General features: G+C 36.8%; 1 protein-coding gene across 1 annotated transcript; it reads left to right on the plus strand.

Moving 5' to 3' along the window:
* Positions 1–883: 883 nt before the first annotated feature.
* CTAGE5 (CTAGE family, member 5) lies at positions 884–25,197 on the plus strand. Its single transcript, XM_009993871.1, has 23 exons — positions 884–1,024; positions 2,973–2,994; positions 3,108–3,196; positions 3,587–3,658; positions 4,377–4,487; positions 4,814–4,885; positions 6,386–6,490; positions 8,897–9,019; positions 9,618–9,741; positions 10,360–10,406; positions 10,605–10,695; positions 12,030–12,168; positions 14,246–14,347; positions 14,861–14,921; positions 15,136–15,171; positions 16,115–16,182; positions 16,887–16,969; positions 17,319–17,450; positions 19,169–19,321; positions 20,697–20,828; positions 23,468–23,544; positions 23,943–24,168; positions 24,988–25,197. Exons 1-23 carry the CDS (start codon positions 917–919, stop codon positions 25,137–25,139), a joined length of 2,325 nt encoding a protein of 774 aa, XP_009992173.1. The 5' UTR covers positions 884–916; the 3' UTR covers positions 25,140–25,197.
* The last annotated feature ends 428 nt before the right edge of the window (positions 25,198–25,625 follow it).

Raw genomic sequence — 25,625 nt, forward strand, 5'->3', positions numbered from 1 at the left:
CCGGCGCCCGTCCGTGGGGCGGTGACACCTGCCCGAGCCTGCATCTCTGGTGCGGTGACACCTGCCCGAGCGCCCGTCCCTGGTGCGGTGACACCTGCCCGAGCGCCCGCCCCTGGTGCAGTGACACCCGCCCGAGCCCCCATCTCTGGTGCGGTGACACCTGCCCGAGCGCCCGCCCCTGGTGCAGTGACACCCGCCCGAGCCCCCATCTCTGGTGCGGTGACACCTGCCCGAGCGCCCGCCCCTGGTGCAGTGACACCCGCCCGAGCCCCCATCTCTGGTGCGGTGACACCCGCCCGAGCGCCCATCTCTGGTGCGGTGACACCCGCCCGAGCGCCCGTCCCTGGTGCGGTGACACCTGCATCACCTGTAGTACACAAGAGAGACATGAGGCAGGGTCTGTCCTTCACAGGAATAGCGATATCTGCTTACAAACAAGATGTGAGTGTTTAAAATGTGTTAAATAATTGAGTCTTTGCAGTATGTTGCTTCATTATGAAGTTGGTTGAGCAGGTTTTTCTACCAAACAAATTTTCTACCGGTAAATCACGTAAGTTGTAAAATACTTAATACTAATATTGATTCTTCTAACAGTGAAACATGTGGACACCTCAAAGGAGATTTTACTGTCATTTACCATAATAAATATTTTGCCATATGGAAAAGTTTTAGAGCTTTATCTAGGTATCATTGTATTTTGTTGGAACTTTTTTTTCCCCTTCTCTTGGTAAATGTATACCTTAAAGTTAACCATTTTCTCACATTTTTGGAAAAAAATATTTACGAGCCTGTATAAGCATTAGAAGTAGACTAAGTCAACATGCAATGTCTGTTTCTGTTGAAAGTATTAACCTCTTCTCTTGTAGTTGAAGCTTTTTATTTTATTCTTCAGGCTGTGGCTTCACTGCCTGAAGATATGAGACCTGGTCCTGATCTGTATGGTTTCCCATGGGAAATAGTGATTTGTGCTGGCACTGTTGGAGCCTTTACAATTTTCTTGTTCCTGTATAGAAGTTACCAATCAGTAAGTGTTCAAATTGTGTGCGGATATGTAGAGTGCATTAATGGTTTGAATGGAATGATTTAAAATGAAATTGTTACTTTTCTCAAGATAGAGAATGTTTCAGAGTTTTAAATCTGATATGATAGAATTTAGAATCCCTCTAAAAGAGGAACTGAGAAGTAGTCTTTTGTCAAGACAGTGTGTGGATGTGTGCTGAGTTACTGTTAGTATTAAAGGAAATGCAATGACACTTGCTGTAGTAAGGCTTCCGTTTTCATTCCTTTTATAGTTTCTACACCTGACTTTCAAAGTCAGCCCTTAAATTATTTTCACAGGATATCAAGGTCTTCTTCCCTAGGGCATGTGTCTTGCTTTGTGTATTGATAACTCCGTGACTACCCTGGCTATAGCCAGACCAGCTCGGGTAGTTGTAAACAAAAGCAATCCGGATGGATTCCCATTCAGAGAGGCATTTTGAAGCTCTTTGGACAGTGACTTTGGTTCTGTTTATTGGACCACTGAACCAACTTGATTGTGTGCTGTTCGTGAACATTAGGCTGATGACTTTGAGAAATGTAGAACTGAAATCCTTTAACAGATAAATCAGATTAAAATTTTCAGGTAAGGGTTGTCTTCCATTGTGAGTAAATAAGGATATGAGTAATAGCAGTTGCCCTCAATACTCTCCCTACTAATGAGATGGGTTCGGTGTCCATAATTCATTACTCTAAATTACTCCACAGTTTTTCCATACTTCTAAATAGAATGTAATGTTGGTGCTGGTAACATAATGATGTTCATGTTTGAATACAGGTTATGTAGTGGTTTCGTTTTTCAGATGGCAAGCAACTGTATTTTTAGGGTTCTAACATCAACTTAGATCTGGAAAAATGCCACCTTATTCTGCAGCAGTGATTCAGATTGTCTGAGGGAGATCTATATTTGTTACTGTATCTATAGTTTGGGTCATTCCTTCTGTTTCCTAGCAGAATTTATCTAGGTGGTATGAAAGAGGCATCTCAGCTCAGATGGGTCAAGCAGCAGCTCTAGTATTTTTTCACTCCAGCATGTGTCACTAAGGCATTAGATATTACTGAAGTTACTGACCTTTTTTCAGTCATCCATACTCACTGCTCTTTGAAGAACTAATGGTTACTTACTGAAAAGTAACGGAGTTTGGTTTTGGGCTTACTGGGGGATGATTGGATAAGGGGTGCTTAAGACTGTCTTCCCCTTTTTCTATTATTTGGATTCTTTGACCATCCCATGGCTTTAAATGAGGAGAAAACTGGATAGATATGAGGGACCCATTGTACATTAGGCATGTGAGCCAGGCCCAGCCTTAAGAGGAATGGTGTGTTGTGAAGTTTTTGTGGGTTCAGCCAAGTTCTGCATTGCTTGTCCAGGCCATTTGTGACAGATTTTGTCTGACAGTTTGTTAGTTTATGTTTCTAGGGCACTAGACCCCATGTAGCAGCTGCTGATTTGGCACTACATGTTGAGTTGCATCTTGGCAGGATGCCCACCAAATATACCCATCTGCAGCTTTAACTGTTACGTATTATTATGTGGGGGGTTTTTACTTCATAGGAAATGAAGTCTGAGCTGGCATGTGGATCTTCCCCCTCCCTCCAATTTCCTAATCTTTTTGGCTTGTCCACTACCACTTTGTGTTGGCAGTCATGGTTATGTCATGACTGTACAGTGGTGTGTTGTAGAAGAGATCCAGGTGAAAACTAAGCTCTTTTCTCCCTCTTTAATTAGAGTCAAAGAAGGACAGGGCAAATACACAGCTGTGGAGGGGGTAAGAGCAGAGGATGCACTTTCCCATTATTTAACAGCAGCCTGTATTTATATTCCTGTTTTAAGTTCCATGATCGAGGAATCACAGCTCAAAATATTAGTTTTTTAGATAGTATGCAAGAGTAATTGATCAGACATTTTCAGTATTTATTCTTTTTCTTTTCAGGTTAGAAGTCGACTTTATGTAGGTAAGCTTATTTTTCATACTGTTTCTTTGTAATATAGCCTTTTTTCCCTTTTTTTTGTTTTCTCATTTTAAGTATTTGGATGTTGCAACACTTCACTGTCTTTCTCTGTTTAGGAAGGGAAAAGCAGCTTGCTGATAAAATTGCTAAACTAGTTGAAGATAAATGCAAAATTCTTGGAAAACTGAGCCTTTGCAAAAAAGAGGTAATGGTACTCATTTGTTGCATTTATATGTGTCACAGAATTGTACTCAATTTATCAAGTCGTTAAAACACAAAACTTGCCTAAAAATAAGATGTTTAAAACCTTTTGAAAATGATTCTTCAAATACTTTTTCCTGTCAGTGTCTTTAAGTGCAGTTAGGATGTTAAGTTCTGCCTTTAACTCTCAATACATTTCATTGGAAGCAACTTTAATGCCTTCATTTCATGCCACTGGGATAGCTTACTAGGGCTAGGACTTTCCTGATTCCCAGCAAGGTGTGTTTGTGAATATTTAGGTGGTAGCTGTGTTTCAGACTTGAGCATCATAAATTAATGCTATTGTCTAAGCAATTCTTTACACATATTCTGACATGAAGTATTTCCTTTTCAGTTTGAGAATTTAGAATTGTCTCTGAAGGATGATAACATTATGAAGGAATCAACTGATACATCTTTTTTTGAGGTAAAAATATAAATGGAAATCATTATTTTCGCAGTTTGAGGTAGTATTTCAAGAAAATGGTGCTCATATTAAAAAAACACCCGAAGAACACACCAAAAAAACAAAGTCAATAACAAAAAAAATCACCCCAAAACCTTAATTGTTCTAATTGAGGGCTTTAATTTATTAGTGTTGGGTTACTGCAAACAACAGAGAAGGAAGCCATTTAAATAAAGAGAAGGTTTTGTATAAAGTTATTAAAAATTATTAATGCTAGAGCAAATGACAAATTAGACAATATTTGATTTAAAAATAAGTTTGTTCCTGTTTCTAGGAGATAGTATTGAATGATATATTTTTTCTCACATAAGATTGAATTTAAATATATTTTATAGGCTACTGGAGCAGAGTTGTAAAGAAAAATTAATACTGCATTACTTAGATCCCCCAGACTGAGAAAATATTTGTAAGAGTTCCAAAAAAGTGAATCCAATGCCTAATAGGCTCTATAAAATTTATGTAACAAAACAACAAATAGATTTATTTCACTCTGCACCTCAGATGTCATAGAGCTCATTGTTACAGGTTTTGTTAATGTGCAAGAGTCTCTAGAGTACTTGGAGATTTATCTTCGATATGATGAAATTTGTTAAACATACTTTGCTGTCATATTTAAAACATATTCATATGCAATTAATGTCAAATGTTTTATATTAACTGTCAAAACAACTTCATTTAGGAAATGCATGAAAAACTGAACAAGTCAAACATGGAACTCAACCAAGAAATAGAGAATCTAGAAAAAGAACTGGAAGAAGAAAAATCTAAGCAATCAGAAAATGATAACTTGGTAAGAATAAATAGTATCCTATATTTGTCAATATTCATTAAAAAAAAATAAGATTCCCTCAAAAACCTTCCCTGTGGAGGAGAAAAAATATTCTTGTTTTGTTTTTGAAAAAAAAGCTGTATTTCCCATTTTGTTTCCCCTCATACTGACTGTACCATATTGAAAAATGACACCCACAAAGGAAAATATTCAAAGCTGAAAAAGTATTTTCTACTGATTTGGCAGTAGCACCTTCTTTGTTTGAAAGTTAAAATAACCTTATTAATTGCCTAGATTTTTTCAGTCAAATCTATGGAAGAAGCTATATGACAAATAATAATTTTCAGGTGATTGAAATTCAGAAGAGATTGGAGTCTTTAGAGAATGAAGCAAAATCTATCCAGACACAAATTGATGAGGTATGTTTAATCTTTGAAATTTCTGTTCTCAGATTTTTGCAATTTCTCAGTTCTCCATGTAGTTACGTTTGGATTTTTGGTTTTTGATTGCTTGTTTTTTTTTTTTTCCATTAAGGATGCCAAAATAATATGCTGTGTAAACCAAAATACTTTGTTAAGGCACTTCATTTAGCAGCTTTGACTTTCATACAGTGACTGACATTTGTTGGGAAGTACAGTTCCCTTGTCTCTTTTTTTTTTTTTTTTTTTTTGGTCTTCTTACTCTACAATGATACATAGTGCTGGGAAACTATAGTCAGCAAAAATTGTTGAAATTGTAGGGAAGATGGCCCAGTCTTATTCAACATCTTTATCAGTGACCTGGGTGAAGGGATGGAGTGTATTCTCAGCAAGTTTGATGCTGATACGAAGCTGGAAGGATTGGCTGATACATCTGAAGGCTGTGCAGCCATTCAGTAAGATTTGGACAGACTGGAGAGCTGGGCAAAGATGAACCTAATGAGATTCAACAGGAATAAGTAGAGTCCTGCACCTGGGGAGAAAAAAACACAATGCACCAATATAGATTAGGAGTTGACCTGCTAGAAAGCATCCCCATGGAGAAGGACCTTGGGGTCTTGGTGGACAATAGTTTATCCATGGGACAGCAATGTGCCCTCATGGCCCAGAGAGTCAATAATATCTTGGGATGCATTAAGACGGTGTGGCCAGGAGATCAAAGGAGGTTCTCCTCCCCCTCTATTCTGCCTTTGTAAGACCACATCTGTATTATTGTGTCCAGTTCTGGGTTCTCCAGTTCAAGAGGGACATGGATACGCTGGAAAGAGTTCAACAGAGGGCTACAAGGATGATTAAGGGACTGGAACATCTGTCATATGAGGAAAGGCTGAAAGACCTGGGGCTGTTTAGTCTTGAGAAAAGAATACTGAGAGGGGGCTTTATAATATCTATTAAATACCTGAAGGGTGCAGGTCAAGATGAGGCCAGTTTCTTTTCAGTGGTTCCCTGTGATAGGACGAAGGGAAGTGGCACCAAGTTACAACACAGGAAGTTCTAGGGTGACAGAGCACTGGAACAGGCTGCCCAGAGAGGTTGTGGAGTCTCATTCTCTGGAGACTTTCAAGACCTGTCTTGGTGCATTCCTGTGTGCTCTGCCCTAGGTATACCTGCTGCAACAGGGAGGCTGGATCTTCAGAGGTCTCTTCCAACCTCTGTGATTCTATGTGAGAATATGTATCCAGTTGTGGCTGTCCACTCACTGGAAGTGGTCAAGGCCTGGTTGGGTGAGACTTTGAGCAACCTGGTTTAGTGGGCAGTGTCCCTGCTGATGCAGGGGGCTTGGAACTAGGTGACCTTTAAGGTTCCTTCCAACCCAAACCATTCTGTGATTCTGTGTACAGCACAGCTAAGAAACCTTAGAATAAGTTCAATAATACCATCATGACCCCATTTGTATCTTTGCCTATACTGTTTGAACAACACAATTTTTATTTCACTTAGGCCAAGTCCACCCTCAAAGTATATCAGATTAATACAGAGAGACTCAAGACATCAGTTCAAGATGCAGTAGATGAAAACTGCCATCTCCAGGAAAGTGAGAAACAGGTACGTTCTTCTTAGTTACCCTTAGAAATACTGTATTTTCTTATGAAACTATGTAAATATGATTTCTCCAAGTAGCTCGTCCTCAATATGTCTGTTAATATCCCTTTTGTGGTCTAGCTAGTGGAATGAGGAAGAGGACATGACTTCAGAATTCTTTTATGTTGAAATAACTTTGTCTAAAACAGTCCTGTTTTAAAAGAAGTTGAATAACTAGACTTTGTGGGGAAACCTGCATAGAGTTCAGTGTGAGAGATAGCTTATGATAGATAATATGGTTAAAAAGTAGTACTTAGAGGAAAATAATACTAAGTGCTGACATTTACTCTACATTTTATAGGCAATCATTTCACATCAAGCAAAACCAGAAAAAAAAATTGGCAAAAACAACTCCCAGGATGTAATTAACTTGCCAGGTTCCAAGATAAAAATTAAGGGTTTTTTCATTCCTTCCAGATAAAATAACATATGCATAGTAGTTCCTTAACACATTATTTAGGATTAATTACTACACTTTGTTGTTAATAGAGCTTTGTTGCAGTTTTTAGTAATTTGAGAACGTTTGTGTATATTTTGCTATCATTTTTAGTAGATAAATAACCTGGTAAAGAGTTGATGGAACCTGATAAGGAGCAAAGATAAAGTATCTGATTTGCTTATTTTCATTCTCTTTTATGAGGTCGTTGCAAGCATGTGAGTTAGTCTGCTATTTTAGAATATCCATCTTCTTTTTTTATTTTTCTTTCTTTTTTTTTAAGATGGAATTTCACTTATGCTCAAAAGGTAACAAAGGTGTTATTTGTTCACAGAAACTAGAGTACTTTCCTCCTCTGTCCGTTTGCACTAATGGGTCATAATCTTCTGGCACATCATAGTTTAACCATGGTAACAGATGTGCTGTCTCAGATTTATGATGTGTCAGAGAGAGGATTGGGCCTTTTAGTTTGAACAAGGGAACTGTTAATGAACTCCAAACTTCTGTGCTTGTTTTCTGCAGGAACATTAGAAATATATATTACTTTAGCTTATTGCAAATCCTTCCTATTGTAATGTTTACAGGTGCATAAAGTCATGTCAATTTATTTTCTCTTTGGCTCCATGAAGAAGGAATCTCTTAAAGTTTAGCTTTCCTTTGAGGATGACATTTAATGATAAAAGTAGTTGGCAGCGTATGACTTCTGAGCAGTACTAGCATAAAGAGTATTTTTATTTCATCTGTAATATATAGTTTTCGTGATGCTACAAATTCATATGTGGCTTTTACTGCTTGAAGGGGGCAGTTGTGTGCCAAGTGGGTTCATCCAGTTCTAGTCACATACCCTCTGTTTTATGCTTCCTAGCTTACCTTTGATCAGTAGTGTTCAGGCTTGTTTGTCTATTTGCATGGCAGTTCCCCTGTTTAACCACCATTTTCTGGTTTTATTTTTAGTATAACTGGCTGTTAATTTCTTGTTGCACAACCTAGTTAATCCTTTCTCTACATTCACTGTTTTTGAATCAGTTGCCTGTTGTGCAATGTTAACAGTCTTTTGACAGACTCTAAAACTTATTTTTTTTTGTACTGTACTTTATGTTTTTGTACTGCATGTTTTCTCTTAACAGAAATTTGTATCAGTTCAATTTCATTCTCACAATATGAATACATAGTTTGAGTAGTTAATACTTTGCAGTGATTATTTTTAATGTACTGGTGCTTAAGTGTACTAATCCCTTCACTGCTGTAAAGTGTTTTTGAGAAACAAGATTTTACTAGGGATCATCTTTTTAGTCAACCACAGTTAATTACAAAGATAACATACAAGTAGGTGTTGATTACATACAGTTTCTGTGACTTTCATTAATGGGGAAGCTTTTTCAAAATAAAATTCAAAAATTACTTTAAGAGATATGGAGTGGGATAGGATAAACAGTACAGTTTTGCAAGTCATGTGAATTTAAATAGCTATCTAAAAAGTACCTCATGGACCTCTTCTGGGTTGAAAAGGCACAAGCAGAATTTCAGAAGTATGTGTTCATATTGGGGAAGAAGGAGCATTCTCCTCTCCATCCATTCTCCAGTGTTTGTAGCTGTAAGGCAAATTGTGACTGTTGCTGTTGTCACATCAGAGTTTTGAAACTGAGTGAGGTATTAACTGAACTGTTCTTATAAATGTTTAAAAATATCCTAACAACTAATTATAATGGAGAACTGCTTTAATTAAAGCAACTGGACAGTAACATAGAAGTCTAAATTTTTCAATTCTTCAGGTTTAACTGTCTTACGGTCTATCTCTGTTAGTTTTTACTAATGGGTGAGAGCTTAAAATTCTGTGTATGTATAGATAATATACATAACAGGCTCAAGTACTATTCATCCTTGATTCTTGGTTGTAATAGACAATCACACTGATCTGGTGTTTCCCTTTTTAGCTTTTACAAGAAGCTGAAGGATGGGGTGAACGATTTGGTGAGCTAAATGAACAAACAAAGATGTTTGAATCATCTAAAACAGATATAGAAGAAGTATTGAAAAATAAAGAGAGTCAAGTCAAGGTACGGTATGACAGCATTAAATCTAATTATTCAGATTGATGCTAATTGCTGAGTTCCCAAGAAAGCCTAACAACTTCTACTTCTCTTAATGTGCATTAAGCTGTTCTGGGTTTTTGTTTGCTGTCTCCATCCTGTAATGTCTTGTTTGCTGCTAAGCAAAAAAGGGTTGCTTAGCAGCACAGTGGAGCTGTCTGATAGCCTTGAAAGCCACTATGTTAAATAAAGAAAAACTCTTTTAGTTCTGACAGAGTATTTGTGTTTCCTTTTAATTTGGCGAGCAGGAGCTGGGAGTGTATTGTTACGTATGTGTACCTTATATACACAAGCCCTGCTAAAAGCATGCCATTTGAAAAGTCTTGGCTATCTGAAAACACTTGGCTATCTAAAAAGTCTTCACAAGGGCACACCTGTTGAGCTGCAGGTGTATGTTTTAATAGGAAGATATCAGACATCTAGAATCCTGTATATGAGGCTCACTTAATCTACTAGGGGAACTAAATAAAGGACAGAAGTCCTGAAAAAAATAATTGTAACGGGAACTTCAATTTTCATGGCTTGTATTTATTTTACTGTGTCTTTTGTGGGGGCTTTTCCGTAGTCACTGACACAGTACTTACTGAAGATGAAAGACTGGAGTTTAGCAATAGAAGAAGATGATGGCGCTGAAGATAACCACTGGGATGTGGATATAAAGGGTGAAACAGAGAATACAGACCCCTTAGGTATGGTTTATGTAACTTCCCTTCTTAAATCTTAATAGGTGTTTTAGAAATGCAGAACACAGTCTCCCAGGAAAGGTAAAACTTTGTAGGAGTTGGAATTTCAAAACTCATCCAGTGCTATTAATGTCAGACAGTTAACGAATGTTAGCATTAAGCAGTGCTTCTCAAACATTTTTAGGTGGAAACCTTGCATTAATTTCTCCTTGAAGCTCTTCCCAGCAGTAGCACTGTGAGTCCTTGGCACTTGTATTTCCTTGTCCATATGCAGGTGTCACTTGTTGCAGGCAGTATGGTAGCATTGGAATCAGATGGGTGTAGGTGTGGGTCCCCTCAAAACAGGAGCACAGAAGAGCCTTTCTTCCTCCCTGCTTACTGCTGCAGCTTCTTTTTATGTTAGTGCTGATTATACCGTAGGGCACATCCCAGTAAATCTTGTAGTGTGTATTCAGCATTTCTCTTAGTATGAGCATTGGCAGAGCAAGCACTAGAATATAGGGATATCCCCTCTCCCTGTGCGATGCCTGTCAACGGTATGTAAAAACAAAATAATAGTAGTAAGCTCTGCCACAATTTTTTGTGTGTTTTTCATGTGACAAATTATTCTCTTCTGTCAAGCAGATGACCAGCAAAAACGAACTGTGAAGAAACTGATCTATGCTGCAAAGGTAGGTGGTTTTAAGAAACTTGTGGATGGAGCAGGAAGGAGATTAGAGGGAATATATGGGGAGGGGGTAGTGAGTTTAATTGCATGTAAATACTGCTGTCACAGAGTTCAGCATCTTTTAATGTTTAATTAGACAATGCATGCAAACACTTTCTGGCAATCTTTAAAAGCTCATTAATTAATTTATTTTTTTTGGTAGTTAAATGCTTGTTTAAAGACCCTGGAAACAGAAAGAGATCAATTGTATTCAAAACTGTCTGATGAAAATAAAGCTAAAGGAGAACTTACAGGTAATTAAATGTTGTTTTGCCTTTAAGATTAGTAAGATGCTGCTTTTGTAAAATGGTGTTACAGGCTGTAAGTATTACTTTGAGTAAAAACTGAATTAAATTTACTTTAATAGTTCTACTTAATTTTTAAAATGTCTGAGTTTAAGTTGCTTGGGTATTTCAATTATTTTATTTTAGAGGTAAAGTCATTGAAGTTGCTAAAGCACCATTTGCAGATTTTGTTGTACCCTGATGGAGTATTCTATAATTGTTAAGTCATAGAATCTTAAAATATGTAGGAAAAGTGATTATATAATACCTTCTTTACATAATTTCTGGAGATGAAACAATGGAGTTTAAATCTAAGTTTTAAAGCCATTTATTAAAAATGGTAGCTTAATTGTAATTAATTTGTAATGGATGCAACCTCAGTACTACTTAAAATCCGAAATACTACATTTAGAGAATTGAACCTAAAAGCCTCCTGCTCTGTATTTTCCTTTGTGTAGGACATACTGAATTAAACCTTACTAAATTAAAACACTGCAACTTTAATTCAAATTAAAATCTGTAATTTACTATTTCTTTCATAGATAACAGCCAGCAGAGTACCTGTCACACTTAAATGTGCTGTGTGTCCTGGTTTGAGCCAGGATGAAGCCAATTTTTCTTTTTCTTTTCCTGGCTCAAACCAGGACACTGTGCTTTGTTATTTGCATGATTTAATGTTCTGTAAAATCTGTATTTTCCAGTTTTCTCGGCCCTTTAAAATGATCCTTTGTGCTAGTGTGTTTTCCAAATTGATTGTAACTCTATCCAATAAAGATATTCAAAATTCCTTGAAGCTTTCTATGTTTCTTGAGGAGAAGCACAGGAATAGTAAATGAAACATGACTGATTTTAATTGGGAAAGATAAGGTAGTTTGTTGAGTTTGAGTTATTCCTTCAGGATACTCAGCAAGACCTTTTGTGAGTAAATTTGCAGGAGTGGATGATGGTACCAATTTTATTTCTTGATTAGAATAGTGACAATATTAAGGGCCTGAAATTAAAAACTATGTTTTGATTTAAAAAACTGCAATGTTTTCAAAGAATTTATGTATATAGATTTGGAGCAAAGGCTAGATATATGCTCAGAGCTGCACTTTATATCAGGTAGAGAGAATAGTTGCTTGTTTTTGCTTCTCAATTTGTATATTTTACTGATATATCTGAACTGATTATTGCTTATATTATTAAATAAACATAGAATGAAAAGTTTCTATATGAAAAGATTTTATATTCTAAAATATCGCAAATGTTTTAACTTTCTAAATACTGTGCTATCCCAATGTTATTATCTCTAAATTTGACAGAACGTATAGAAAACCTTCAAAGTCAACAAGCTTCCTTGCAGTCTGAAAATGAACGTTTTGAAAGTGAAGTTCAAAAGCTTCAGCAGAAACTTAAAGTAATGACTGAGCTTTATCAAGAAAATGAAATGAAACTACACAGGTGATGGTTCCTCTTTATATTCAGTGCTTACTGTTTGATTTTAACGTAACCCTTTCCTTTTGGGGGGCTGAAAATGTTGAAAATTAGAATACAGCTTTCCAGAGTTTTCTGAATTGTGAGGATCCTGTTACATTACACCTTCATGTACATTTGTGGTTGAAGTGATTTTATAGAAATTGTTTCCATGAAAGTAGTGGTATATGATTTTGGGACTTTCCACAAGCAAGTACATAAACAAAATAATTTTCAGAAATTTTCAATCTGTGAAATAAGGTGGATAAAGTTGGAAAGCTTGATTTGTTGGGGGTTTTTTGTTACAGTACGGGTATCAAAGTTGTTGAAAGAAAGATAACCAGTAGCTGCTTCACCTGTGAAGTGTATTTTTATGTAGTAGAGAGCTAGTAGTGTCAGCAGAGGGGTAATGCTGTATAAAACTGAGCTTAGAGTTAAAACATAGGCAAGGCAGCTATTATCAATAAGCAACACAGAACCTCTATGAATCAGGCTTTCCTCACCAAGGACAGAATGTGAGGGCTGAACTACCTGCTTCACATTCAGGATGATTATATGTACTGTGACTTACTGGTTGAAGTCAGGACTGTGTTAAGAACTAGAAACTAAGTTGATTGGCATAGGATGGGGCATGTAGTAGCCTTCATAGTGTGTGTGTGGATGGGGCAGGAAGGGATCAGAGGGCATAATTTTAGGTTGTGACGGTAAGATTGCTAGCCATAAATTATTTCTTCAAGGAGCAGAAGTAATCTGAAAGGCAGTAAGAGAAGTAGCACAAGTCTTGATCCTCTACTGAACAGTACGCAGAACCTTTTTAAATTATTACTGCTCTGCAGTATATATGTTTGTATAGATATTTGGCATCTTTGTAGATGCAACAAAACCTAGAAATCCACTACATTGATTTTTAAAAAAGAATGGGGGGGGGAAAGTGGGAAGGAACCTATTAAAAAGAAGCTATGATGGGCAGTCAGAAAGGAATAATACTTGCAGGCTGTATGGATGATATTTAAAAATACCACACTGAAGCTTCACAAATAGTATGCTGTTTATCAAAGATTGTAGAAAATACAGAAAAGAGTGGGTAGAAGCTCATATCATGAGGTAGCAGAATAAAAGAGGCTGTTAGCATCATAGAATGCCAGGTTGGAAGGGACCTCAAGGATCACCTGCTGCAACCTTTCTAGGTACTACTGTAGTTTATATGTGATGGCTCAGCACCCTGACAAGCTGAGACTTATAACTGTCCAGTGTGGGGGAATCTACTACTTCCCTTGGGAGAGTATTCCAAATTTGACTGTCGTCATGGTGAAAAATTTACCTCTTGTGTCCAGTCAGAATCTCCCCAGGAGCAACTTGTGCCCATTACCCTTTGTCTTTCCCGTGTGACTCCTTGTAAATAGGGAGTCTCCATCTTCTTAGTAGTAGCCACCCTTTTAAGTATTAACAAGGCATCTTTTAAAAAGCTAGTTGTGTTTAAACAAGGAAAGCAGAAAAGTGAGGAATGAGGATTGAGCAGAAAAGAAGTTAAAATCATATTCAAAAGATCCATGATTTAGATGGTTTTGATTGCTAAGAACAGCTATTTCCAGGAATATGACCAGTTTATCCATGCAGGGCTGTATGCAGCATTCTGTTCTGCAGAATTACCTTCTACATAATAAATATGGTTTTAGTAGCCAATAATAACATTTTTCTTCTCCAGAAAATTATTTGAAAAGCTACCAGATCAAATCAGTGAATGTTAGTGTAGTTTGGATTTTAGATTGTGGCTGCTTTTTTTTTTTTTTTGGGGGGGGAGGGAGAATATGGATTGTCTTCTAGATTTCTTTTAGGTAATGTAATTAATTGTTTCCTGTAGAACATTAATTAACTGAATAAACTAATATAAGCAGAAACTGGTGGTATTTAGGCCTCTTCATATGTTGCTTATAAAACTCTTTAATCTGGATAAATATCATATATTCATCACACCAAAAGAATTTGAGAAGTTTTTCTTGACAGATCAGCTACAAAATTGTTGACTTGAAGCAGAATTAATTATAGTTTTTGATTTTTCTTAAAGGAAGCTGACAGTGGAAGAGAGAGAACGCCTACAGAAGGAAGAAAAGCTTTCTAAAGTAGATGAAAAAATTAATCATGCTGCTGAAGAACTAAACAGCTACAGGTAATTACAGATTTTAGTTGCTGTAGTCACTTGTTCCAAAGTGAACAATAAGCAATAGAGAATTATTAAAACACCTGTATAAGTTAAAGTGTTTTCTTCCAGTGTCTTTGTTTTGTGTGTATCTTTGTGTTACCTGTTAGTTTTTATGTAATAATACATGCTAAGGTGTGTTTTTTCCTTTGTTAAAAAATTTGAGTATGAAAGATACTTGGCTTGGCTGTTAGGGCATATGTGGAAGGATATCCTTTATATTGGAAACATACTGAAAAGTTGGGGAGATGTTGGATTTTTTGGTTGCTTTTGTTCACATTCCTGATTGCACTAATCTAGGGTCTAGAATTTCCACTGCTACTATAATTTTTATGTATCCCCTTGGCCTAAGAGACAATAATCTCTTTTGGGTTAAAAAAAATCTTAATTATGCCTTGTGATTACCATTGTGTTTACTTTATTTAAAATTACTTTCCTCCATACTTTGTTACAATGTCATAAATCCTAATAAATCCTTTACAGACAGCGAGCAAAGGATCTTGAAGAAGAACTGGAAAGAACCATTCGTTCTTACCAGAATCAGGTATGTGCTCTGTGTTGCTTCCATTTTTTGTATTTTATTTTTTTTTGCTCCCCTTCTTAGTGCCATATGGTTTTAACTTTATGAAAAAGTTAAAATTTAAATTTAGTTGTCTCATTATAAATTACCCACACATTAAGTTTATGAATAAGAGCATATCCTCAATCTTAAGTTTTCTTTTTTAGATGAATAATGATCTAACGACTCTCTTTCACAGATTACTTCACATGAGAAAAAAGCTCATGATAATTGGGTGAGTTCCAAGTGCTGAATTTTCTTAACTTTGTGTTTTTGCCTTTTCCATTTACCTTGCATTGTCACTTTTTTAATATTAAAAACAAATAAGAAAAATTCACTCTAACCTGTCACCCTAAAACATATGAATTTCTTTTAGAAATATACCAAAACATGTTAAACGTACTTCTGTCATATAAAGTAGTTGGAATAATTAAGCTGGATACCTCTGAGTACAGCTGAATTGTATTACAATATTATTCGCTAGAGCAATAAATCTGGTGGAATAACATGTTAACATATAACAAATGTGTGACATTTTGCTAATAATAAAAGCTTTTGGCCTTGTTTCAATGCCATTTTAATGTTTTCCCTTGATGCACTTCATCTCTTTTATCTACTAATGGAAGACATCACGTCCTCTGAGAACAGTGTGTTCCATTGACGGTTTCCGAAGAGCATTGCTACAAAATCCATTTTTACCTTTTTTTCCAAACAGGAAACATTAAAATATGTCCTGACTAATACATTATTCAGTTTCACAGAGTGCTCTGTATAAAATCCTGTTAAAAGCTATGATGCTTTGTCGTCATAGTTTCAGTTTTTAGCTCTATGATTTTAAAATAAAACTATCTTATATAAAATTTGAGACTTTAAATCTTGTAGTTCTACTGTAGATGGTTCAAAGCAGCTATCACCAACAAACTACATTTCTGCAGTTTTAAGAGCCTGCAGGAAAGCCTTGACATTCCTCAAAAATGTGGGTAGTAGAGCTGCTGTTGTCGTTTGGTGACATGAGGCTCTGTTTTGTATGCTTTTTATGTAAGTGACATCTTGTGAAAATACAATCCACACACTTCAGATAAGAAAAAATGTCTCGGATCTAGGACCTGTCACATGTATGAAGCATTTAATTAATAAACAGCAGTATCTAAATGTCTGATTTTTATCTCTCCCTAAAGCTGACAGCCCGAGCAGCAGAAAGACACCTGAATGATATTAAAAAAGAAAATGCACATAACAGACAAAAGTAAGTGCCGTCCAGGTCTGGTTCTGAACAAATACTTGGCATATGAGTATTTTTTGGATTTATGCAATTTGGTGTTTTCTAGACCTATGGTAATCAATTGTGGCCCAAACAGGGCAGAGAGAGCACACTGTTAAATTGGAGTTCCAAAAGAGGGAGAGTCATTTGAGCATTCCTGAATTATACCATGCAAGAAAGTAAGAACTTAGCAACTATGTCAAGTTTTGCAACATTTCAAGAAAGAAGCAGAATGTAGTACTAGAACTCAAAGATTTTGTGGGGTTGTTTTTTGTTTGTTTTAAGTAAGTTTGTATCAACTGGGTATCAGGGTTGCCTAATGATTTTACAGCTTATCTCAGAAGTTAATACTGAGCTAACAGATGGTGTGGTGGTGACTGAGATGAACCTTTAGGTATGAAATTAATATGTGCAATGAAATTTAGAGTACTGATGAGGGCCCTGTGACATCTAACATGCCACTTCAGCTTCTGAACTACAGCTTAAATACAGCGGCATAAAGAAGCACTTCCAGTAATTCTTAAGTTTAGAGTGCTGTGATATCCTTTGGCTTTTTTCTTTTTATTTATGGACTAGAATACCTTGCTTCATTAACCCTTTAAGTAGAAAGCCTAGGAGTAAATAGTGCAGTTCAGTAATACTTTTGCACTTCTGTGTTATTTACTACTTTTTTTGTTGATTATTTGCAGATTAACTGAATTAGAATTTAAACTTGACCTTTTAGAAAAAGATCCTTATGCTCTTGATGTTCCAGTCAGACCATTTGGCAGAGGTACAGTATTAAATTGTAAAATAGAGCCTAATTGTTTTGGCTTATGGTTTTGTTTCTCAAGACCACACATACGTAGTTTTTTGAAAACTGTCTTGGCCATATATATAACTGTAATTTAAAAAAATAATTGGGTTATAAGAGATTCTAGGTCATGTTGAGTATTTTGTTGAAACTAGGAGCCTTTGTGGTATCAATGAGAGTAGACTGGGAATATCACCTAGTAATTAGAGCACAATTTTCATTTCACTTACACACCTTAGTTTTAAACTTCACCTGAGAAGTTAATTACTTGTACAGTTTGCTAAACTTAAAAATTGTGAACTTGAGTATTTTGTTTTAACTGTTCCAGAGCATTCCCCATATGGACCCTCACCAATGGGCCGGCCTTCATCTGAAACAAGAGCTTTTCTTTCCCCTCCAACTTTATTGGAGGGTCCTTTAAGGCTTTCACCTATGCTTCCAGGTGGAGGAGGAAGAAGAGGTACAATTCTTAAACTTGAAAATGTATCTATCCTGGATTTCTCTCTCCTCTACTATAAAGCTGTCACACCTTTTCCTCTTGCTGATGACAAAAAGTATTAAAACGACCAATTCAACATAAACAGTTAATTGGATGAACTCTGTTTTTCAGCTTGCTTCTAAAGCTGTCTGATGTGTAACACTGCAATGGAAAATTTTGTTGCTATTAGTGCATAGGTCAGTGGATTAATTTCAGAAACATAGATTGAGAAAAGTGAAAAGCCAGACTTAATCAGTCTTGTTTTACTTCTTGGAGAAGTGGGGTTCTGCTGAAATAAACTTAGGATTTTAAAGTATACATGAATTGATGAGTTTTCTGAAGAAAGAATACTGTCATTTCCATCTCTTTGGTCTATAGTCAGCGAGAGCAGGAGAGAGTACCTGTGTTGTCAAAAACATGAGACAGTTCTATTGAGGTTCATGATACTAAAAAGTTACTGCTTCAGTAAATTGTTTTCCTCCCTTTGTTCTAAATTTGAGGAAGTCATGTGTGGAGATAGTTTCTTCCCTAGTGATGAAAGGGACCAGGAAGGTTGTGTATAAGGAGTAGAATGCAGATGTTGAGGAGCAGGTGAAAGCAAGTCATGGTGTCATGGGTTGTAAGGGAAGAAAAACACTTAATTTTTTTATTATTTTTTTTTATGGAAGTAGTATAGATAAATGCTAGCATGGAGTTTAGCATCTTTTACAGGTAAAACAGAAGCTACTGTTTCATTTGATACTACTGTTACACCTGTTGAAACATGTACTTATCTCATAGGAAATATGTCTAAATGTCTCTTCTGTAAGGATTTCACTAATCGACATTGATTTTTAAAACACCAATATGGACTATTAATTTACTTTAAATCTTTGTAAAAAGCATTTCCAGGTGCATATGAAAATTGATTAATTTTCTATTGTCAGAAAAGCTTGAGATTGAATGTTCAACCATAGCTCTACCACGCACAAGCAAAATCATACTTTTCAATTTCTTTGTACAGAGAAAATAAGTAATGAAACTGAGCTGTCCAGTGTGTCTTTAAATGGAAGCACAGCTAATGCTGGTGAGGAAGAGTAAAAACTGGATTTCAGGATGTGGTCTTAGCAAGAATTTTAGGATAAAGAATTAGAGAATGATACAAGAATTCTGATATTTTTCAGACCAAATCTATTTTAACAGAAGCTTGCAACCTAAAATCATTCATTGTTACAGTTTCTCTTCCTCTCAGTTATGTGTTGACCTGCCTTCTCCTCTTTTCTTTCTTGAATAAAGAATTGGAAAGAACCATGTGGGTATTTTGTTTCAATGGGGGTATTAACTCTCAGTGTGCTAATTTTTTCATTTCATTAGCAGCAGGTTTTTTAGCATTGAGAAGATTTGTCATGAGGACACTAGTTTGTCTGATTAAAATAAACTGAAACTCTTAAAATTACTTTTTTAGAAATTGCAGGTATTCTAGATTGCTCTCTTACAGAACTAAGATTTTTTAATTCCAAACAAACCTTCTAATCACTTCTAGTAGACATAACTAACCGGTCATCAGCAAACAGGTGGAGAGTCCTGTGGAGTCATGCACCTCTTATCTTGACTGTGTTGGCCTTTCATGATTTATTTTACTGTTTTCAGACTTAGTGAAGAAAGCCATAAGAGAGGATTTAAAATACCTGGGTAAAGAGCTATGTAATTTCTTCATCTAGGATCCAGAGGACCAACTGCCATGTATGAAGCTGGTAGTGAAAGAGAAGAATCGAGTTCTGATAGATTAACTGATCCTCACAGACCACCGTCAGATACTGGATCCCTGTCTCCTCCCTGGGACAGAGAACAGAGGATAAGTCTGCCTCCACCAGGTATAAAAATACGCTTAGCTATTCTGTCTATGGAAAAATTGAGTTACTGATGTGAAGCAATGAAGTATTTTTTGCTTAAAAAAGGAAATATTTTCTTGGAACTGCATGTGCAACTGCACTGGAAAGGTTTTTTTAATAGTAGAGTTTTTTGTCCTTTGTTGCACTTCTGTGCTACCTTCTAAATACATATTAGTACTATCAGTCTACAATCAGCTGTTTGGTTTCATCATTTTACTGGGGGTTTGTTTTAGTGCATCAAAAGACCTGCCTGAGCTGGATGATTAATAGCAGATCTGAGAAAGTAGAAGGTTTTGATGACAGAATTAGCCTTAAATAAATAAAAGCTAGCTAATGTTGACAAATACTACATTACAAAAATAAATAAATATATTAAGGTTACAGGAGTACCATAGTACCAAACAGTTGTCCTGTTTGGTACACATTTTCATGTTGGTACTGCCTTTTTAATAATTTACAAAACAAGATCAGTCCTTGTTCTCAATTCTTCAGCTAAATATCTGTATTGCACATGATCATGTAAGGAAGACAGAGATGAATCAAAGAGGTTAGTACTGGTATTTCTAAAATGAACAATGCAGGAGGAAGGACAATCTTCCTGTGTACCTATAATAAAGAAGAAAAATGCTACAAGTTTAAAAAAACAAATCAAAACAAATTGGGTAAAGTACACTGATTAGAGTACCTTGATTATTAGATGCAGCAAGCAATATTGTAGTTGTTACACAGCTCTAAGAAAGCCTGATTATAGAACTCAAAGGTCTGCTCAGGGTGCAGTTTCTCACTTGCCAGAGCTGATCTACTGACAGGGCACTGCAGGGAGGTAGGTCTGGTGTCCTTGGCCTGAGCTGTGTTCTCAGCCCCTCTCTTCACTTGCATCTCACTGATGCAGTTTGTCCTGCAGCTGCATGATTGCTGCTGGATCTGATGCAAGAAAGGTGGTGGAAACACATGACAGCACTACAAAACATTATGAAAACAGCACTCTTCTCTAAGAATGGCCTAAAACATGTAGTAATAGCTTTTGCCTTTGACCTTGATTGCTAGGCTGACCCTTTGTTTCAAAACCCCACTGTTTAGAACTCAGGCAATTGTAACTGTCAAAATTCTGCTGTATGTTAAGGCAAAAATCAGTGAACTTTCTCAATTGCAGCTCCTTATAAATAAATGCTATAGTACATAGTTGGTGGGATTCCTGTGTTTGGAGTTTTCTAAGATTTGTTTGCTCCCCATTATTAATAGTAATTTTGCATATTTACAGAGTGTAAGATATCCAGAGAATTTTGCTGGTCAGTAATGGTATGGAATTGGGGGAATAAATCTTCACTGACCTGTCTTGTGATTTCTTCAACACTAGGTGACCCTTACAATGATGCAATTCTTCCTCCTCGAAGACAAGAAAGGTTTTTCCCTAATCCTCCAAATACTGGAAGACTTTCTGGACCAGCAGAACTGCGAGCTTACAATGTGCAGTCTTTTGACAAAACAGGTGGGAATTGCTTCTATACTATCAGATGGAGACTCAGTATAGGTTGACTATACATTGTAAGACGTGGTAAAAGGACAGCTTTATAGCTACCACAGACCTGCTGTTCCATTGTGGAAAAACAATGTAACACCTGCTAGCTTTCAAGCAGTCTTTCCCTGTTATGAACAACAAGCAGTCTCTTTTTTCAGGTGAGTGGGATTCTGTGAGTGGTGGTGGTCATAAGGTATTTTTATTGTCCACCTTTACCTTTCTGTGTGTTAACCACTCAGGATTGGCCTTGAGTCCATTTTGGTCCCTCCCATGAGGCTCAATCACAGCATTAAATATCACAAACCCTTACTTCCATTTCAATACCACATTTGGTAAAGTTAAAAAGAATTAAGAACCAATAGGACTGAAGGAATAACAGCAAATTTTCAAATATCCACTGGCTTTGCATGCTGAAGTAGAAGGTTCTGAGGTCTCCTCCTTCGAACTGTTTACCATACTTGTAGCTTTTTGCATTTTTCAGTGCAGTTGCTCCCAACTTAATCACACATTTTACTGACCCAAGTGACATTGGTTTTAAATTGGCCAATTACATAGATTCTAGTTTGTGACACTTTGCCTCTGAGCTTCTAGCTGTTGCTAAGTTCTGGTGACTGAAACCTTATCACCAAAACAGTTTAAGAGCTTAAAGCCTTAATACTTATTAAGCAGTTTTCATCCTTATTTAATGCCTAGTAAGTCACGTGTCTGATTCATCAGCCAGGCTGATGAAGCCATTAAACTCACAACAGAAACTTTGCCACCCAGTATTACTCACTATCTTTGTTGCCCAGTTGCTGGCAATAGGAGAGAGAATCTTTGTTACTTGGTGTCATCACGTGAAAACTGGGAACACAGAATTCTGTTTCAGCTTGAAGGTTGAGGTTTTAGAAGGACTTGTTCTCTTCTGGAAGATAATTCTTTGTATTCCACTGAGGTCTGTCTTTTAGTACCTGGATGCTGACTGAAGGACAGGAGAGGTTCACTGTCTTTGCACTCACTTTTTGCATCCGTTTTTACCCTTTTCTTCAGCTCTTGGCAAGCAACAATTGAAAACAAAATTTAAAAGCTGTATTCCATTTTTGGGCAGTTCAAATCCTACTTACTGGAAACAGGGTTTTGGATAACCTTGCTGCCAGCATTTAGCTGATCAGTAAGCACATGTGAATGTTTTTTAGAGGCACATAATTTCACTAGACTTGGGTGAGTATTTGTAAAAATAGCAAAAAGGACTCCGAGTTAAAAAATCCACCCCATCCAGCACATACCATTTGACTTCAGAGCACCAACATGTCTCACAGTACTCCAACTATAAAGAGTGAATGACAGACATTTCCTCAGCAAAATGTTATTTAAAGTGAAAAAATAATAAAATTAAATAAAATTTAAATAAAACCAATTTTTTTCCAAGCTGGGGTGACTCTTGAGAAACTCACCTTGAGGCAAGTACCTGGAGCAGGAAACTGTGTCAGAAAGAAAGGTAGAAGCTTGACAGGGTTTGTGAGGATTTAAAATTGCAAGTGTTGTGCAATCTAAGTATCAAGGCATGAATGTCCACTGTGTGACATAAGCGGTTGAAATGCTTCAGGTTGTTAATTAACAGTATCTTCAACAAAGGCAAGGCTTGCTTGAAATGAGAAGTGGCTTAGTTTTTTGGAAACACATATCTGTTCATTGAGAGAAGAGTGGGGTTTGCTTCAAAGGAGAAGAAATACAACATGTAGATGAAGGTTCTTGTTAGAAGTACTGTTTCAGTTACGCTTTTTAGTATTACTGTCTTTATTCAGGCAGAAGTGTAAGAAAGCAGTATTTTTTAAATCTCAGCTTTGTGTTTTTGTCGGTTTTTTGTTTGGAGTTGGTTTTGTGTGTTTGGGGTTTTTTTTTAAGAAGGGAGTAAATTTACTGTATATAATTAGTATATTTATATCCAGTCAGATTCTCCTCTGGCAATTCCCTTTTAATAATTTTCTCTGGTAGTTATCAAAAATATTTGTTGACAGGGAAGTAAGAAGGTGAAAACACTGAAGTTCCTATTTATCTCTTAGTTTATGAAGTGAGTACAGCAAATATGAGGATGATTCTTATTTCTAAATGCTTATCCGGAACTGGTGTAGTTCTTAAAGTCTCCTTGAAATTTAGCAAGTAAGGAAGGAAGCAGTTTTTACCAGACTTGAATAGTATTGCTGTTGAGCTCTGTGCCAAGAGCATCTCCTAGTGCAGTCATCCCAGCATGGGACTTCCCAAAGAAATAAAGTATTAGCAGGAAGGAGAGGAAAAATGGAGCTGCTACAGTAATGTTAAGGTGTATTACTAGGAAAATGGACTTGTAACTTCCCAAAAATAAAAGAAACTCAAAACAAAAAGAAAAAGCCTTATTTGGACACAAGAAACTTTTGTTAAATCTGCAATCTGTGCAGAAGTTGGGGAAAATACTTGGGCCTGGCTCTGTGTTCCTCAGTTGTATTTCAGTCTGCCTTGGGAATAGTTAATTGCTTGGAACAGTGATACTTTGTTTTCTCTTTTCTTGGCTATATAACCCGATTCCAGAAGATTCTGGAATCAGTGTGGCAAGAAGGTCAACAGTGAATAACTTGTGTAACTTTTGCATACAGATGGACAAACATCTTCAGAAAATAGCCCACAAACAGAACCAAGTGGAGATGGGATGAAAGATCACTCTAACCTTATCGTAAGTGGCTAAACAGAAACTTGATTTAAAGAAGCCTTAATTTTCTGCAAAATATTTAGGAAGATTTCTCTAGTATGTTGGTCACCTTGCACTGTTCAGTCCAAATTGCAAAATTGTATCTATGCTTTTATATCAGCACTTGTGAATTCTTTTTGATGTGTGACTAATATAATCCCTGCTGAAAAATAATTATAATGCAAAAGGTGAAACTGTGGTCAAGCTGATGGTCAGTGCACGTAAGCATTAGCCTGAGCAGGGCTCTCTAGCTCAGACAGTGTCAGAGCTACCTGCTGGCTAGTGTGACAGTCAGCATCAGAGTGGGCCTGATGGGACTGGAGATGTTCCCTCTCCTTATCCCCATCCCTAAGCTGAACTTCCCTGTTTTCACTTTTTTGCAGAACTCGCTACCTGATCATCCGCAGGCATCTGAAAGCGAAGCCATCGGTTCAGGGTTTGCTCCTCCACCTTTCCCTCCACTCAGACCTCCGTTGATGCCTGTGGATTCTAGAGCACCTTTCATGAGACGAGGACCTCCTTTTCCTCCCCCTCCTCCCCCTGGCATGTATGGACCACGTGAATGTTTTCCAGTACGAGACTTTGGGCTTCCACACCCTCCGCTGCCAAGTACGTAGCTTTTACCAGTACTAACCTCAAGTTAATGAACACAAGTGTAGCAAGTTACCACACTGGGTGAACACTTAGATCAGGATTTGTACATACTGCTTCTCAGCTCAGCTAACTGGGAGCCTCTTTTCTAGTGAAGGTTGATTGCATTGTACGTTTTCTTCTTCACAGTTGCTTGTATTGGTAAAGGCGTTTACCAATACTTGAGTGCTTTGGCTGGAAAGTACACATACACACATGTAAAGGGTTCTTTTTTGAGGTAGGAAAGCAAATAGATGCTCACCCTAATCCTTTTCCTCCTATGGAGGTAAATTGTATACAAATCTTCAAGGAAGACCCCTCAGTATGCTAGTGGTACGCTAGTATATAGTATACCTATAGTATACTAGTATAACTACCATACTAGAGGTATGCTAGTGTCCATACAAAAGCCTGCATTTGAGACATATTTGTTAATTATTGGAGTTTGCTTCAGCAGAGCAAGCTGTAAGTATCAGACTGAGGGGCTTCTTCCTGCCCCCTGCTGTTCTCTTATTAACCTGTGAAGAACTAAACAGTTCCCTTCCAGGGGCTGCTGCAGCAGAGCAAAGATGATGGTGGTAGCACCAGCCCATCAACAGACACTCATTGGTTTGATACTGTCACAGGGAACTAGAGAAAAGTGTTTTGTCCTCCTCTTTCCTAGCATCCTTCTCTTTGGGGCATAACACCAAACTTAGGTCTACCTTATTATTGTTCAGGTAGGCCATTGCTGAGCAATAAGGTGCATGTTTGTTCCTGTGATACAGTATTAACTGGATGACTCTGATTCTCTCACAGTGAGAAATCCATTTCCAATGAGATCTTATCCTCACTATCCACCTCAGCGACCTGGATTTTTGCCTCCACCACCACCTCCTGAAAACAGAGTTGAGCCACCTCAGCCAAATCCATCAGCTGTAGAACAACCAGAACCACAACAGGAAACTTGACAGTCCTTTGAGCAGCGTGCTAACCCATTTCTGTGCTCTTCTAATGGCTTTTTTCCTTACATTAAGTAACAGTTGTTACTTAGAGATATATATATATAAAAACAACTTTGCTCAAATTGAAGCTTAATAGAAAATTCTCAGGATAGTATTTTGTAAATAAAGAATTATATAACTATGAATATTGTGAATAAGTGATTTCCATTGTGCAATAGTAATTTTAAATTTAAGTATTTCTAACTTGAGTAATCTCTTCAGAGGTGTATAAAAGTGAATAATGTGAACCATATTTTAAAAGTCCAGCTGCTTTGTCCTTGTTTAGCTGTACAGGGGATCTCTCTGCATGCCAAAAGTGATGCTTGCTGCTTTACAAATAGAATGTGAAAATAAATTGAAATAGCTAATAAAAGGCTACTGAAAATGAAGGCAATGTCACTGGTAACACGGTACTATAGAAATAGTTGAAGAGGAATCAATATAATTCATACA

The sequence above is a fragment of the Chaetura pelagica genome, unplaced genomic scaffold (assembly GCF_000747805.2).
Source record: "Chaetura pelagica isolate M959 unplaced genomic scaffold, ChaPel_1.0 scaffold11, whole genome shotgun sequence".
Classification (NCBI taxonomy): Eukaryota; Metazoa; Chordata; class Aves; order Apodiformes; family Apodidae; genus Chaetura; species Chaetura pelagica.